At 38.2% G+C, this 18174-nt stretch overlaps 1 protein-coding gene across 2 annotated transcripts in view; it reads right to left on the bottom strand.

Annotated features, from left to right (window-relative positions):
* The window catches only part of LOC124863764 (cytohesin-3-like), a 45347-nt gene that overhangs the window by 7249 nt on the left and 19924 nt on the right, over nt 1–18174 (bottom strand). For both annotated transcript variants that reach the window (XM_047358235.1, XM_047358234.1), the window contains exons 2-9: nt 12237–12319; nt 12024–12088; nt 10206–10272; nt 9962–10080; nt 9521–9601; nt 6902–7014; nt 5241–5389; nt 4027–4138 (exon numbers count right to left, since the gene is read on the bottom strand). In XM_047358235.1, coding sequence (XP_047214191.1) covers nt 4027–4138; nt 5241–5389; nt 6902–7014; nt 9521–9601; nt 9962–10080; nt 10206–10272; nt 12024–12088; nt 12237–12319 — 789 coding nt within the window. The remainder of the gene's footprint in view (nt 1–4026; nt 4139–5240; nt 5390–6901; nt 7015–9520; nt 9602–9961; nt 10081–10205; nt 10273–12023; nt 12089–12236; nt 12320–18174) is intronic.

Consider the following 18174-nt stretch of genomic DNA (forward strand, 5'->3'; position numbering starts at 1 on the left):
ATTATATTAATAGTATAAATTTCCTCACTTCTTTAATTCAATATCCATCTTTCAGTGTTATAAACATAATATGACATATGAATATCATTAGCCTGTTTCCCCTTAATACAATTAAAGTTTTTCCTGCATCTGTGCGTAAGTACAGAGAGTGAGAATGCATGTTGGTAAAACAAAATTATACATTTGTGCTCAGTCTTATAAGGAAGTTGCCAATAAATCTAGATTAAAATCAGAGATTGTAATTAATAAGGTTGACAAATTATTTAATATTTAAAAACAATCAACAAGAACACTTTTGATAGGGGTCTGGGGCTGTATCTATTAGTCTGTCAGTGAGATGAGCTGAACTGTTTCCAAGTGAACAGCAGAAAAAGGTTTGCTCGGACTTTCAGAAGCTTTTATGCAGGCTTGTTTGTGTTCAATCTACAACAGTAATCTCTCCAAACTGCAAGCGTAGTGAAGCAATGGTTGATGCGGCTTTTAAATTGTTACTGACTTTGCGTATTGATTCTTTGTTTCTTCAGTGCTAAAAGGATACAATGTCTTTCGTTCTCAGGAGCTGGCCAAAAGTTGATGCGAACCCAACGTGGCGTTAAAAAAAACTCCCCTAAAGGAGCCCACACCAACACATACATCAACAAAAACAACCGAAACCCCAGAGCAAGTTTGTCACTTCATGTGCTAATTTTCAGCAAAAAAAAAAAAGACACAAAGGAAGAGCAAGAATATATGTTGGACATGCCGGTTTGAAGCTGATTTTAGCCTCTGGCTTAAGCTGCAGAAAAACAGCAGGAATGTAAAAAAGGGAAGCTCTAATACCAAGACTCTGTCTTCTTCCATAATCGCACCTATTGTATAAAATACAAATCAAAATTTGGGGACTCCTTTAACTGTGCTTACATTGATTAAACATTTTACATCTCACTGCAACATTTCGAGGCCGTTACCCTCCTAAGGGCCACACATAATTACAAAAGCTCTCCGCTTCCTTACAATCAATAGACTCTGGCTGTTGAATTAGCATGGGCAAATTTCCGCTTTGCACAGAGATTTACTAAAAAATAAAAAAGGTATTTATTCCTCTGAATCCTCCAGGGTTTATTTTTAGAGAGTTAAATTAGAAGTATCATTGTGAAAACTGGCGCGGGGAAATGGCTCCAGGGAGGAGCCGTACCATAATGTAATCATGTTAGGTCTGTGAGCCACACTGGGACATTATGCATTAATGCTCACCAGCTTGATGAGACCACAGAGACGTTACACAGAGTTAGAGGAATGTGCAGGTCAAAGCCAGGTGTGTGAATGGGGTCATAAACCAAACCACCTGCAATGAATTTCCCCCTTAATCCATGAGAAAACTGCTTTCTGGCTTCTAAACATTCTTCATATTCAGCTATAACAAACTTAGTGTTAAATAACAGACCTAAATAAATATTTATGTAATTTAAGAATGTAGCAAGCCCTGTTGCAACTGTAAGATAATAAAGTAAACCTGAAATAAAAACACACATGAAGCAAGAAATGGCAAATGAGTACATGTAGATATCTCTTTAACATGATTCCTTTACACACAAAAACTCAATTTCCTTCCTTAAAAGTATTAGGATTGGGGCTGAAACAATTAATCAGATTAATAGTGATTAATCGATTATTGAAATAATCGTCAACTAATTTAGTAATTGAATAATCGTTAACTGGAGTATACATACTCTACAACATGCCAAATTCACTCAGAGCAGAAATTAGACCAAAACTCTACCAAAAATATACATACATATACATTTTGCATTTAAGAAGAAAAACCTTTTTGTTTGTAAATATGCTCAGAACTCCTCAAGTGGAAAGGTTTCAGCTTCACCTGGTTAAAATTCTGTATAAAATCTCCTATTAAGCGCCTTTTGCTATCAGATTATTAATTGAATAATTGCAAAACATCCGTTAGTTGCAGCCCTAATTAGAATGCTTTCAAAAGGCCCATAAATGCACCAACAATAACATTTTACCAATCATTTCTAGAACACATTACTCACTGGGGTCATGCAAAAGCAGGGGGAGTGTTAGCAATATTATTGAGATGTTACTTAAAGTCATGATTTTACTCTGACTAAATGCCTTAAAGGGTCTCAACATACTTCTTCATGTCTGCTTAAGCAACCCGTTGGGCCTTTGCTGCTGTTTTTATACAATTTATGGGTCAGTTGGACCAAAAGTAGCCAGCCCGCCAGCCATCAGGTCTAGAGCTTTCACTGCAGTTACTTAGGTGATGATGATGCACAGGTGCATCAATCTTTATTGGAAAAGAAGAAAAGAACTTCGAGTAATTTCTTGTGTGTTCGACACCATCTTTTTTAGTAATTAAAAAGATGGTATCTAACTGTAAAATCTGAACTGTGTGCGGTTCTGCACAGAGGAACCTGGCAAACCATTGTAAATTGGTACAGATGACTAAATGTTAACAAATTACCATTCAGTTACACTCAATAAACTGCCATTAACAAACAAACTATTAGCTGTAAGGAGGAAGAGTAAGTAGGGATGTCCCATGTTGATTGTTGGCATTTTAAAATGATCAGATTGAAGTCCCTAACTGAACTCAACTCTCAATATTTGTTTCTGTTGCTATGTTTTATTAATCAATTAATTTATTTATTTGAGAATTAATTCACTCTCTGTGACACTCCTGACCCACAGCAGCTCACTCAGTAGTGTCCTTTTATCCTTTTCCTGTCCTATATTAAAACCAGCTTTCAGTACAAGGTATTTTTTTCTGCACTGTGTGTGACACAAACAGTTCTGCTCTTTAAGAATAGAAAGCTATCTGCTTTGACTGTAATTTACAGACATTAGATGAAATACAGGCTGGCTTTTCCCTAAATGGGTGCAACCTGCAACTTCACAGAGACGGCATTTCCTCGCCAAAACGTTTTAAGGAGCATTTCATGTCAGAATTTGAAAAAATGCTCAGGCTTTACTTTGCACATGTTCACCAACTAATACTTTTATGAATTTGTCCATACATTGCATGACATTTACAGTGCCTTTCACCTTTATTGGCTGCTGCATCTTTCTGCTGTCAGTGTTGGGGAAGCGCAACTGAAACGCTGCTTATCAAATTTTATGATGTTCAAAGCAAAACACTACGTTTATGACGCAGGAGGACAACCTTTTCTGTTAGTTTTGTCAGCACAGGATTAAGTGGACCTAGTGTTGGGCTAAAGGGACAGAGAAAGTATTGAAATATTTTTTCCTGTGTTGAATAATTTCAATAATTATCACAAAGTAGAACTGAAATTAACTATCCAATTTCTGAGCTAGCCTCGGTTTTAATACAAACCAAAGGAACAAATTAAAATGAACATTATTAATAATTGATGGAAGTTGTTTTCAAAAACTGCCATAAACTAAACATGCAATACCCTTAAGCACTGTGGGAAATAATGGATTACAAGTAAACAAGTAACATTTTCTCAATTAGCAATATATTAATGCACAAAAAAACTATGATGTACTGATTAAGAGTCCAAATGTGTTCAAGTACAAGCACAAAATAATGTAAACTAAGTCTACACTACTAGGTTCAATCTCTTCTCTATCTTGTAAAAATGCTTTGATGCATATAAGCCAAATGTATCCACTGCACTATTGAATTTTAAAGCCTACCTTTCTTTACAGCCATAAAATATAGTAATCATCTTATTGCCCAATGATAAGGGAAACAGTTATTAAATAGGCCAAATTATCAATGGGTTAAATCAATATGAAGCTTTGCTCAGTTTTATGTTTTTGTCACCCAATTTTAGTGTTATTCTGATAAGAGTTTACCCTTCATCTGCGTCAAACTAAACTGCAACATTTTTTAAGCAAGGTCACGTATACTTAAAAAAGTACCACTTCACTTCCGCCTTGCGTGATAACACTTTGCAGTTTAGGCTTTTGTGAGGAAAGAATCCACAGCTGTAAGACAAATAAAATCCAAGAATGTCTTACACACTCCCCGCAGTTGAACAGAGGGAGACTCACACTAACCTAATTTAAGCAGCCATCCTTCTCTGTCTGGGTTGAAAAACGTGTGCGTCAGGTCATTCCCATCATCCTCCGGGATCTTAAAGGGTTCACTCTTGATGCTGTCATAAAGATTCTAAAAAAGAAAAGCGGAAACATGTTTCATACCTGCCAAAATTCACCAAGCCGTAAAAAACCACACCTCTGACATACTGTATTCATGCTGAAAACAAGCTTTAGCTTAACAAGTCAAGGAGCTGAGAAAGTCTTTTAGCACTGCTTTTGTACATAAAGTCAGATGCAATGTGGTACACACATTAGTTTGAGATATATATGCAGAATAGTTTATTTTAATGTCTCTTAAAACCACACAGATTTGCTGGATTAACAGATACCCTCTTTTTCCCTAGGTTTTTAAGTATCAAGAGCTGAAAATGTTTCTAGTCTTCACCAGGTTCTTAAATATTAATATCATAACTTAAATTGTGCTAAAACCCAATAGTCACCAAGGTCTTATGTGGAAAAACTTCAGCAAGTGTGACAATCTCCACAAATTGTGGTGTTCACGCAATTTGCCGCTCTGAAGCATGCGAGTGTATTTTAACACAACGCCAAAGGAGAAAGACATCAGCAATAACTTTAACAAAGCAATTGCTGCTTCCCCACCAATTTGGGAAGGGAAACACTACGGGCACACTAAATGTTATAGTACAACAATCAGAAAAGGACAACTAGTGTTTGTTGTTTTGAAGGTTGCCTCTTTAAAGCATAGCAGCAAGACTTGGGTTTGCAAAAAATTGCATATGAATGCAATCCTTGACCAGTGTTTTTGGCAAAAACATATTAGTAAAAACATCCAAAAATGTTGGAGGAGGAGTGACTATATGGTCTTGTTTTACTGCCACAAGACCTCTGCACCTTGCAGTCATCGGTGTGGAATCTGTTCAGTGTTTTTTGTTCACCTGAGGTTAAAAAACTGGAACCTATTAAAGATAATTTTTATAATAACCTTATAAACTTCAACTACAATCAAAAGATGGAGGATGATCTTTTAGCCATAACCTAAAATGTCTGACTTAGTGACAAGAGTCGATTATTTTGCTTATGATTAATTCTGAAAAACAAATTCAAAAAGTTAAAAGTAAAAACACTCACTTCCCAGATTCACCACTATAATGCTTTAGATAAGCAGTACAGGGTTAAACCTATCCAGCCATGCAAATTACATAAGTTCTCACCCTGAGTAGCTCCTCTGGGAGATCTCCTCCCTCATTGATCCCTCTGTTCATGGAGATGAAGCGCTCCACCGGGGGCTTGTCTCGGACGTTAGGATTGTGAAGGCTGGTGTTCAGCATAATAATGGCAAATGAGAGGACATAGCAAGTGTCTGTGGAGGAAATTGGACAGTTTCACACATTCGTCTTGCCTTTGGAAGGGGCTAACTCTTGATATAATGGATACTGAGTATTAGCAGATAAGACTACCAATGCACATGTTCATGCCAAAATTGTTTTGCAAATTAATCAATGCTGAAGGACCTTTTATCGCTGTTTCCAACGCATCACTATTAAAAGCCCTGTCCTCAGCCACATCAGTAGCAAAAATTACCAAACTAATTAAATATGCAAATTATCTGCTTAAATGATTGCCACATGGCAATTATGAAAAAATGGTTAATAAATGGTTTTGTTACAAAAAATTTTCTAACTTCTTGCAGCAGCTGGCTGAGCTGCAACGCCAACGAGCTTGTGAGTAAGCTGGAACAACAGAGATTCAGTTTTAGTTGTGTTAATTTTATTCCTGCCCTTCTAAATAATATTGGAACATGTACAACAGTTTAGTTAGAATATCCACTAACAGGAGGAAATTGGTTCTTGCTGCTACTTGTGTAAGTTATGTCCTTTTAACCACCACAAGGAGGCTTGCTACCCCAGCAGGCACTATTTTCATAAGCTCATGAATCATTATATAATGACCTTATATCACAATGCAATTTTTTTTTAACAATTTTTATTATATTACAGCACCGTAGTCAGAATTAAAAAGAACAAGCAAATGTGCCTCATCTACACAGCCCACTATATCAAAATAACCTGTTGTAAAACAAGAACAGGACTGATAGAATTGTGTTTGATTGTGATTTATAAATGTTTTTTAATAACAAATTAAAAGATTTATCCAATAAAAACTGAAGTATAATCAGCAAAAAGGCCCAGTTTTGTTGACCCACAGCATTCACAACTGTCGCTGCAGTCTTAGTTGCACAAACACACACATATCCATGTCCAAAACTCCTGCTCCTGGACCTCATCCATCCATACACTAACAGCCCCAGTCAACATCCTCTGCACTGTGATTTATAACGCTGTGCACTCCTACTCCAGATATGGCCGATAAGTTAGTCAGGGTGTGTCGCTGCATCAATACGGATGACCTGAGCTGCCACCTGAACACAGGAGGCAGCAGACAGGGCGCAATGAGACCAGACTGCACTAATGACCGCCACTGAGCAGAGGTCGATATCACTATAACTGCTGGGGACACAGATGCTGATCACACAGAGGTCAGAGAGGAAACTGCTTATAAAGCAACAAGTTAACATGTTGCTTTATAAGCAGCTTTCTCCCTGACCAGTATTAAAAAATTCATCCCTAATAAAGTGAATTTTAGATGGAGACAAAGAATAATCCTCTTTTCTGAGAGTGGACCCCTATATATTTGTGAAAAGTTGAAATATCAGCTCAGGCCACATTAACATTTATACTTTAGATCCAGGTCTAGCTGTCTATGGGGGAAAAAAAAGTCAAAATAATTTATTTGTGTGTGCAGAGGTATTTCTTGGTCAAGTTATCCAGTCAGACTAAATCATGAGAATGATACAGTGTGTGTGTGTGTGTACCTGTGGACTGGAAAACGCCAGGATTGCACTGGCAGTACCTGGAGGCGAACGCTTCCATCATGCGATCAATCTTTTGGGCCTCACCGGGAAGTCTGAAGCTCCACAGAAACTGCCTGCAACAGCATAAACACGAAACATGATGATCTATTCATATACAGTATTCTTGGTACAAAATTTATACTGCAACAAGCAAGAGTTGCTTGTTAATTCAAACTCCATTATATGTCTGATCTAAATCTTGACATCACGAAGGGTTAGAATCTCAACAAGAACAGTTTTATTTAGAGCATTTTATAAAGTGACAAATTAGTCTGAGCAGTTAATTTACAGAACAATATAAAAACATTTTGCCTGTAATAGGAAATTTTGGAACATGATGAATGGTAAAACATTGAAGAGATTTACTGAGCAGACCCACCTTTGTCACATTGTTTGTGTGAATATAGTGAATTGCACAAGTTTTCACATACTTTTTTATACAGTTTGTCACATTACAGCCACAAACGTCAGTGTGTTTTACTGAAATTTTGCGTAATGGACCAACATTAGGTAGTGCATAGTTTTGGTGTGAAAGGAAAACTTACACTTGGTTTCAAACATTTTTATAAATGAAAAAAAGTGTGGTGTGGAATTATGTTGAGCCTCTTTTCACTCAAATACCACAAAATAAGTACAACAACTTGACATCGAACACAATTCGTAAGAAGGAATATAAATATAGCTGTTCTGCGAAGGCCTCAAAGGTTTGTTAGAGATCAGTAGTGAACACACAGCTTCATGAAGACCAAGGAACACAGCAGACAGGTCAGGGATCAAGTTGTAGAGACATTTAAAGCAGAGTTAGGTTCTAAAACAATCTTTGAAGCTTTGGAAATCTCACAAAAAACTCTTCAATCCATCATCCAAACATTTAAAGAATATAGCACAACTGCAAGTCTACCAGCACATGGCCGTCCTCCTAAACTGACAGGCTGGGCAGGGAAGGGGTTATACAGAGACGCAGCCAAGAGGCCAGTGAGGCCACTCTCTAGAGGAGGTGCAGAGATCTACAACTAAGGTTAAAGAACCTGCTGAATCTGTTGACAGGAGAAGCATTGGTCATACCCACTTCAAATTTGCCTTAAATGGAAGAGAGGGAAGAAAAAAAAAAAACATTGTTCAAAGAAAGCCAAAAGAAGCCTAATTTACAGGTTGCTGCAAAGCATTTAGAAAACACAGTAAACATGTGGTAGATGGTCAGATAAGACCATGTGGCCTACAGGTAAAATGCTATGCATGATAAATAACAAACATCAACCAGCACCATCCCCATGGTAAAACATGGTGATGGCAGCATCATAGTGTGGGGATGCTTTTCTTCACCAGGGAAAGGGAAGTTATTCTGATCGATGTAGCGAAACATCCGGTGAGAAAACTGGTTAGAGGCTGCAAACAATTTGATAATCTAGATCTAAATCCAATTAAAATGTTTGTGACAAGATCTGAAAATTGTCCCCCCTGCTTTAGTCATTTTGGGAGGCAAAACTGTCTCAAAGTTGTTAGTGATATACCCCAAATGATTTGCAGCTGCAACTGAAGCAAAAGGTAAACAAATGTAAAGTCCAAGCAACAAAGCGATGGTGGCAACAGTGGTAGGGGTTGGTCCTGTAACGGGTGGGTTGCTAGTTCGAACCCCCACTCTGTCTGTCTCAAACGTTGGCAAGTGTCCTTGGGCAAGACCCTTCACCTGCCTTGCCTGCTGATGTTGGTCAGAGGGTGGGTCTGGTGGCACCGATTGTATGGCAGCCTCACTTCTGTCAGTCTGCCCCAGGGCAGCTGTGGCTACAATGTAGTCTACCACTGTCAGTGTGTAAATGGTGTACGAATGGGTGGATGACTGATTGTAGTGTAAAACACTTTGGGGTCTCTGAGGACTTGACAAAGCGCTATACTAATGCAGGACATTTACCATTATATACATTGTGTTAGTCTGTCACATTAAATCTCTTATATCAGATTTGAGGTCATCAGATGTCAAAGTGTAAAACAAAGGTGAAGGGGTGTGGTCTTTTTTCCAAGGCAATGTTGTCAGATGAGTAGAATAACATTTATCATAGGCATAAAATAAGAGTTTTTTCTTGTTTCAGCCAAATTCAGCAGCATTATTGGAAACAGTTTTTCTTCTATGGTCTTTAAATGTCAGGGAAAGTTCGATCTAGAGTTATAGGTTGACATTTGTGCATTGTAAAAGCTATATCTTTTTCATTTTGAAGTTTTTATGATTGATCTAAATTTGCTGGTAATTTCCTTGTAATTCATGTAATTGCTCTCCTTCTAACAGTATAATGTTTCTAATGCCACAAATTTATCAAAACAGTTAAAGGGGAGGCTTTGTACCATCATCCCATCAGCAGTATTCGGTCATACTGTAACCCACAAGTTGTGGTAAAAAAGATACCTCAGACTTTATCTAAGTACTGATGTCGTGATTAAAGTAATAAGGTCTGACAGTATCAACCTGCTGTACTGATCACTTCTACATATGAAGTAGGGATGCTACTTCATATGTCGATATCTGACGCATCATAAAATACCAAATTGAAATGTGGTCCAGTGCCTGTTATTCATTGCTTATCTCACCTTAAGGCTTGAACAAGGTTGAGGTCTGCAAATTCATGAAGCTCCACAAATGCCTGTAGGACCTTGATGTTAAAGTCATCCCTGTAAAAATAGGAACACATGTCACAAATTTATACTATTTGCTTTAAATCACAGGACAAAATGGGGAGAGCCACTTCACAGTGGTGCATTTTGGGATAGCTGTCTTATTGAGGCACTAAGGCATCTGTATTTTGACAGCTCTACCCCTCCCCCAACCTCTTGTAGATAAAAAGCACATGTCCACTCAGCTTTTTTTGTAGTTGCACTTTCTCCTGTCACAGCTCTGCTTCATAAATCCAGGCTACTGACTTCCATGGTATTTTGTGCTGGGTCATAGCACAGGCAAGCAGAGCTCACAGAAAGGCAACAGGAGGAAAATGGACGGTAAAAAGAAAGCAGGGGGAAAACTGGCGAGTTTACCGTTCCCCTAAGTAGTCCCCGATGACTGTTTTGTTGAGCCCTTCGCCTTTGTAGAGAAACTGTGCGATGTCCTCTGGGGTGTTCTGGAGAAGATCATTCTCCAGAAGAAACTGGATTCCCTGTTAAGATATCACTCTTCAGTCACAGACCACAGTCAGTTTTAAGGTCTATGATTAATTGTTTTTGGATAATTTACAGTAAATCAAATAAAGTTCAAAGTGTACTCTCATTTGAAATGTCTGACCTTTTTGGGATCCATGTTGAATTTTTTCCTTCCCATGGCAATCTGTTTGTTTCTTTGTGAGGTTTTGCTGCGAGTATAAAGGACAAACAAACCTATTAGACAAGAGGTACACGCTAGTGACCAGAATTAGATGATTTTCAGCTTGATCGGCCCTGACCAGTAACAAGTGAGTTGCTTAAAAAGGAACTCAGATTAAGAACAGTGATGTAGCAGGCTATCTAACGATACATTTTCCACACATTTTAACACAGAGCCTTAGAAAATAGTCTTTTTAAGCAAAACACATTGATACTGCTGTTTTGTTAATGTTAGCTGCGCAAGCAGCAACAATTTAAAATGTCATAGATAGTTTATAGCGGAGGTAGCACAGATATGTGAGGAGGTATTTAAAAAGGACCCCATTTTCTACGACATGTCAAAACATGTTTGTGGTTCATTCAGGGGGGAAAAATGAGAGACATCAAAACTTTCAAAAGATACCAGGAAGGTTGATCGGAGGAAAGCAAAGTTGTCCTGTGTTATTCTTTTTTGCTTTGAAGTTCTGTCTGCCATGGGACATAGAGGATTTGAAAATATTCAGAATTTTGGAAATCTAATAGTTAAGGTAATAGTCAACATGCACACAGAGACCGAGGTTTTGGTAGTGCTCTCTTTCTCTCACACACAGGGTCCAACGTCATCTCTGCTCCTAATACAAATAAATAAAAAAAATGCTCACGATAGGAAGACTGGGAAAATTTTGAAAGCTGGTCTTCTATCTTCCTACATTCTTTAAAAAAAAATCTGAATCAACTAAGATCTGCATCACACAGAAAAACAGACCATAGATCGGCCACAAAGTTCTGATCGGTGCATTCATCAAATGTCAGCCGGGTGTAAGTGTTGTGTCAGGCTGCTGGGTGTTGGTCTGTAGGTTAGTTCTGTGTTTTCTAGGTTTTAACACTCAGTCAAATACTGAGTTTACAGACACTTTAGACAGCCTAAAGATATGGTAAACACTGCAATGTGCAATTTTCTGAGAGCTTTAAGAATTTACTAGCGTAAAAAAGCAACAATGCATCTCATCCCATTAGCTCAACCCTCCCTGTTGCGGTTTGGGAAGAACATTTTTCCAATTTTAATGCTTTAATCCTTTAAAAAACACATCAAATGCACCCTCCAGGGAAATCAGCACCTTTTTGTTTCAGTGAATGCTCTCAGCGCTCCTCTATGCCCAAATTAACCCAAGCCCAGTTTTACCAGCTGCACCTGAGACACAAACAGCCTGACACATAGCCTCACTCCACCTCATCAGCCAATCACAGGAAAGCATCCCCATAAAAACTGTTTAACGCTTAGGAAAGGGCCTCTTTCACTACTAATCAAACAATGGGACATGAGAACACAAACCATAAAATGACAAGTGTGATGATGGTAGCAAAATTAACTGTATATGAAAAAAAAGAACAAAGAAAGTAGAACAAATTCAGAACTAAACTGTTGACAGTTTTGGAAAACAAAATCTGGTAAGCAGATCAAATAAAAACTGCTGCCTGTTTCACCTAATTTTAAGCTGAAAATCCTCGTGTCACAGGATTTGCTGGACAAATGAAAAATGCAAACCGTTCTTCAGGGATTCTGGAAAACACTGATGGCCTTCATAATTCTCTCACATTTTAATGAGGAAAATATCACCCAAAAAATGTTATAATCCCATTCACCATAATTAGCATAATCCCTACTTTCAAACTTAAATTAATTCACTTTGCTGTACACTACAGATGTACAGTAATTACAAAATAAAATTAGGATAACGTACTAAAACAAACCCAAACTCACCTCTCCCCAACACAGGTTAGCTGTTCAATCTCATTCATTACTTCTGCAATCTCAAATTTCAGCCGCTGCATTAAAAAAAAACTTTTTTTTAAAGAGTACTCAGACAGTATTTTCATATACATATGTACTTGATCCATGCTGAGTGCACTGATATATTTCACCCAAACCCTAAACTCAAAACTGTAGTCAAATGAAGGAAATTTTGCCACTCACTTTGATATCATCAAGAAGCTCTTTTTTCCTGCGTCGTATGTTTGAAAGATCATCTCTCTCTTCCAAAGACAGGTCCTTGGGCACTGGGAAAAAAAACAGTGGGGAAAAAAGAAACTGCATGTGAGTGAAAGAGAGGAGCTGGGTTATGTCAATGGATTAAATTAATTCATTTTCCGAATAGCCAGACAGAGTCATGGGGATTAAGCTCTGCAGTGCATATCTAATCAATGAATCCATCTAAAAAGACACTAAATATGACCTAAATCATTGTGCCAATGAATGGGGGTGCCATTCAATTTAAAATCAAGGATTAAAATTCAGCAAACAGGCTGGAAAGGAGGAAGCTCTGGAGCACCATGCTGTTTCTGCAAATTTTATCTAACCCAGCAGGTGGCTGCTCTGTTGAGGGGAACACATTTTGGCTTACAAGTCAACAACCTAGTAGTATAGTTGGATGAAGAAAAAGCTGTGTCTTGCATAAGTATTGACACCCTCTTGAACTTTCCTATCCCTGCTATAAAATAGAATCCCCACATTATGATGCTGCCATTTCCCATCTTCCACTGTGGGGGTGTTTTTGTTCAGTGTCAGGTGCACTGTTAGTTTTAAGCCACAAATAGCATTATGTTTTGCTCTGATAATCAGAGCATCTTCTTCATTTTTGCTGTGTTGCTTGCACGGCTTGTGGCAAACCTTAAACAGGACTTCTCATGGCTTTCTTCTTGCCAATCTTTCCTCAAAGGCCAGATTTGAGAATTTCATGACTGAATACTTTGGGCTGTAATATAATAAACTATTTTCTGAAATATTATAATTTGATTTGGAAAATGTTTTGATCCATAAAGTAGTAAACTTAATAGTGACAGGTGTTTAGAGTAAAAAAAGAAAAGTTGCATATCCTCATAGAAGTTTGAACGGGTAAACTGATACTATATCATTGCTTTGAAAACCTGAAACCTGATGGTCTTGGTTGATACTGCTGCTTCCCCTTCTACGAAAAAAATCACCTTGTGAGACAGGATATTTATCAGACGCCCAAGAGTTTCCGTAAAAACAAAAAGTGACTTGAAAGAATATTCAAATTTGGTCAGGCCGGGCAGAAAAAGTGAGTTCTACCAGGAAGGAGGAAATAACAACAATATTTTATAATGAATGGTAAATAAAAAGCGGCCATGATGTAACATAACTTTATCTGCTGATCATTAAAGCCCAGAGACAGTCATTTGAATGTCAGCATTCAGCTTTTTTTGAGAACTGGACCTATTTTATGCTAATAGTCGGACTATATAATATCTCTCTTTAAGGCCTTAAAGTTAAAAAGACAAAATCATATTGTGGAGGAGTAAACATACCTAATGAAATAATGACTACATCGGATCTATTCACTTCAGATGTCAAGAGAATTTGCAAGGATTTCACTTTTCCTGCCTGTTTAGCTACTTACATTTGATTAAAATGTTTTGCATATCCTCACATACAAATAAATTAGTTTGTGAAGCGAGTATTGGAGCTACAACTTCCTTCTGGTGGCTAAAGGAAATTACAACTTACGAGAAATGTTTCTCAAGCAGCAGTAAGACCATACTATTTACTTAAAAGTAAAGATGCTAACCAAAACAAATTTAAGCTGAAGCTCTGCTATACAGAATGGAAATCAGAAAAAATACCACAGATGAAACTTGCTAGTGTTAGCACTGCTGCACAGCTAGGTGCTACAGGAAGTTGGAAGTGTAATTGCTTCAAACTTTGACAATATATTTATGCTCCATCTATTGATTTTTCATCAAGTGGCAACCACTTAGGCAAAAAACATGTGACGTGTTCATTAGTTCTCAAAAGCCAAGTTGCTGATGACCTTGCTTTGACATTGGTGCAGCAATGAGGCCCATACAGCAAGTATTTACAGAAAGGCCAAATATGTGAATGGTTAAAGCAACATTGCTCTCATAAAAAAAAAAAAAAAAACTGCACATCATCTTAAGCAATTTTACTTTATTGTGGAAGAAAAAAATATGTTCTGTATAAATATGACAAACTTGTCAGCAAGGTTCTAATTATATGTACCACCAAACAGTTTCCACCACAACAGTGTCAATACTGCAAAGCTGTTTTTGTGTTCTCACATGTTTCAGTGTAACATTTTTTTTTTCATCTTATTTACTCTTGAGGGAAATAATCTATAAATGCTCTATATTATGTTTATCTGCTATCTCCAACTGTGTATACAATTCTGGTTTGGTTAAATGCGAGGACCCTAATATCATATGGAAATTATGACTAGGGGACTTTTGAAGGGTAAATTCCACCTTTAAAAATGTCTTCCAAAGTTTACTACTTGGTAAATCAAAGGATGGACTCTGCAAAGTATTGTAGGCCTACAAATGTGTGGTATGTGTCAATAAACTTCCCTCTTTGGAGATAAACAATCAATAAACAATAAACAATCTATTTTAACTATGCAAGGATTTAATCAAAGGTGCAATTTTGTTTAAAAGTCGACAGACTTTTATTTTACACTTTCTTATTGCTGTTTAAGCGATCTGTCTTTCAATCATGGAGTGTTAAAGCAAACTTAAAAATATATCTTAGGTAGAGCGGAGGCAAAATGCAGTGGGTTAGGCACACAGTTTCTTGAAAAATATTTATACCCTTTTCCACATTTTATCACATTATAAGCACAAATTTGAATGTTTTATTTGGATTTAATGTGACACAACAATACAAAGTAGTGCATGATTGTGACGCACCCTGTATTTAGCCTTACCGCCCGCCAAATAAACTCTCACCAGTTCTGCTGTCCCTGCTGAAGAACAGCTTCTCCACATCATGATGCCGCAACCACCAGATACCCCTTAGAAGATAGTGAAAGTGAATGACCAACCCAGAGTAGTGCATAAGTAAGAAATGTCCTGTATTTAGCAACATTCATTTTCCAAACCCTGTCTCTGCAGAAGAATAGTAGCCCCACAGCATGATACTGCCACCACCCTGTTTCATAAGTGCGTCGGTGTGTTAAGAGGGATGAGCAGTGTAAGTTTTCCACCACTCACAGTGTTTTGCACGCAGATCAACAAGTTCAGTTTTGGTCTTATTTATTTAGACAACTGTCTTCTATATGTTGGCTGTCTCCCCTGCAGGGCTTGCAGAGTATATTTGCAAGGCATTGTATTTACACTCAACTGGTGGACATCTGGCAAGGCTGGCTTCCTCAAATATTGGCTCACCGATAGTCAGCTGTCATCAACCCCTCTTTTAGGGTAATTAAAGCCAAAGAGAGCATCACATCATGCAACAGGCTTGCCTCACTGCATGTGCTCATATAGAGCATTAAGTGCAGATTACTTTTAGAGTGCATGCAGAATTTACATTTCACACACATTACATTAATTTTACTCCACACAGAAAGTCCCAGAGGCCACATACATATCCCTCATTTTGCCGTGCCACGTCAACCTCTCCCCCCTTAGAACCCTCGGAGGACCTCCCCTTCGCTCCTCTGCACATCAGAAAACAGCAATCAGTTTTAGAGCGAGCTAAGAGGAAGTAGGTCATTTTCACATGGAGCCAAACCAGATTGCGCTTCTCCTATGCCGTTTCCCACTATCACACACATGCACACACTCCCCTCCATCTCACTTTCTATGTCCGCCTCCACTCTGGTGCTTGAAGTGGGGGTGAGCACAGATTCAAATCCCCCAGATAAATCATTCCACTAAGCAGCTTTACAATCTAGGCATACACCCCCATGACTGTAAATAATAGTGGAAAAAAAGGACAGTTATTTCCATCCCTCTGTATCTATCTCTTTTTCACATCGTCCGACTCAATCCACCTACTGTGTCTTGCGCCATGAGAAAAAGCAACAGAAGTAGCATGGACTATTAGATTTACAGGTCCTTCTCAAAATATTAGCATATTGTGATAAAGTTCATTATTTTCCATAATGTAATGATAAAAATTTAACATTCATATATTTTAGATTCATTGCACACTAACTGAAATATTTCAGGTCTTTTATTGTCTTAATACGGATGATTTTGGCATACAGCTCATGAAAACCCAAAATTCCTATCTCACAAAATTAGCATATCATTAAAAGGGTCTCTAAACGAGCTATGAACCTAATCATCTGAATCAATGAGTTAACTCTAAACACCTGCAAAAGATTCCTGAGGCCTTTAAAACTCCCAGCCTGGTTCATCACTCAAAACCCCAATCATAGGTAAGACTGCCGACCTGACTGCTGTCCAGAAGGCCACTATTGACACCCTCAAGCAAGAGGGTAAGACACAGAAAGAAATTTCTGAACGAATAGGCTGTTCCCAGAGTGCTGTATCAAGGCACCTCAGTGGGAAGTCTGTGGGAAGGAAAAAGTGTGGCAGAAAACGCTGCACAACAAGAAGAGGTGACCGGACCCTGAGGAAGATTGTGGAGAAGGGCCGATCCCAGACCTTGGGGGACCTGCGGAAGCAGTGGACTGAGTCTGGAGTAGAAACATCCAGAGCCACCGTGCACAGGCATGTGCAGGAAATGGGCTACAGGTGCCGCATTCCCCAGGTCAAGCCACTTTTGAACCAGAAACAGCGGCAGAAGCGCCTGACCTGGGCTACAGAGAAGCAGCACTGGACTGTTGCTCAGTGGTCCAAAGTACTTTTTTCGGATGAAAGCAAATTCTGCCTGTCATTCGGAAATCAAGGTGCCAGAGTCTGGAGGAAGACTGGGGAGAAGTAAATGCCAGAAGTCCAGTGTCAAGTACCCACAGTCAGTGATGGTCTGGGGTGCCGTGTCAGCTGCTGGTGTTGGTCCACTGTGTTTTATCAAGGGCAGGGTCAATGCAGCTAGCTATCAGGAGATTTTGGAGCACTTCATGCTTCCATCTGCTGAAAAGCTTTATGGAGATGAAGATTTCATTTTTCAGCATGACCTGGCACCTGCTCACAGTGCCAAAACCACTGGTAAATGGTTTACTGACCATGGTATCACTGTGCTTAATTGGCCTACCAACTCTTCTGACCTGAACCCCATAGAGAATCTGTGGGATATTGTGAAGAGAACGTTGAGAGACTCAAGACCCAACACTCTGGATGAGCTAAAGGCAGCTATCGAAGCATCCTGGGCCTCCATAAGACCTCAGCAGTGCCACAGGCTGATTGCCTCCATGCCACGCCGCATTGAAGCAGTGATTTCTGCAAAAGGATTCCCGACCAAGTATTGAGTGCATAACTGTACATGATTATTTGAAGGTTGACGTTTTTTGTATTAAAAACACTTTTCTTTTATTGGTCGGATGAAATATGCTAATTTTGTGAGATAGGAATTTTGTGTTTTCATGAGCTGTATGCCAAAATCATCCGTATTAAGACAATAAAAGACCTGAAATATTTCAGTTAGTGTGCAATGAATCTAAAATATATGAATGTTAAATTTTCAACATGACATTATGGAAAATAATTAACTTTATCACAATATGCTAATATTTTGAGAAGGACCTGTATATGTTCGAAGGGTATGAAGCTTGTGTTATCAGATGCAAGTAGTTGGTCATGAGAACAGGAAACCTAGATGGATGGATATACTGTGGACTGTTAGGATTATGATTATTGATTAATTAATATTCATCAAGAATTATAATTAAAAATCATAATTTGAGAAAATCAATTTCTTAACCAAAAATCCTCATTTATGAATCGAAACCAGAGATGTCTTCTGGTGTTGTAATTGTGGCTCAACGCCTTTGATAATTACAACCGTTAAATACTCAGTAATAATTAATAACTATTACTAGATGTCACTGTTTAATCAACCGTTTCTGCCAAAACGTGGGGAACTTTAACCTTATTTTGACTGACAAATCACTCTTGCACAAAATAAACACAAACGACTTCTCTTTATCTACGTGAATATTTATTAAATCAACAGCCTGATCCACCTCACTATT

Source organism: Girardinichthys multiradiatus, chromosome Y (assembly GCF_021462225.1).
Source record: "Girardinichthys multiradiatus isolate DD_20200921_A chromosome Y, DD_fGirMul_XY1, whole genome shotgun sequence".
NCBI classification, from domain to species: Eukaryota; Metazoa; Chordata; class Actinopteri; order Cyprinodontiformes; family Goodeidae; genus Girardinichthys; species Girardinichthys multiradiatus.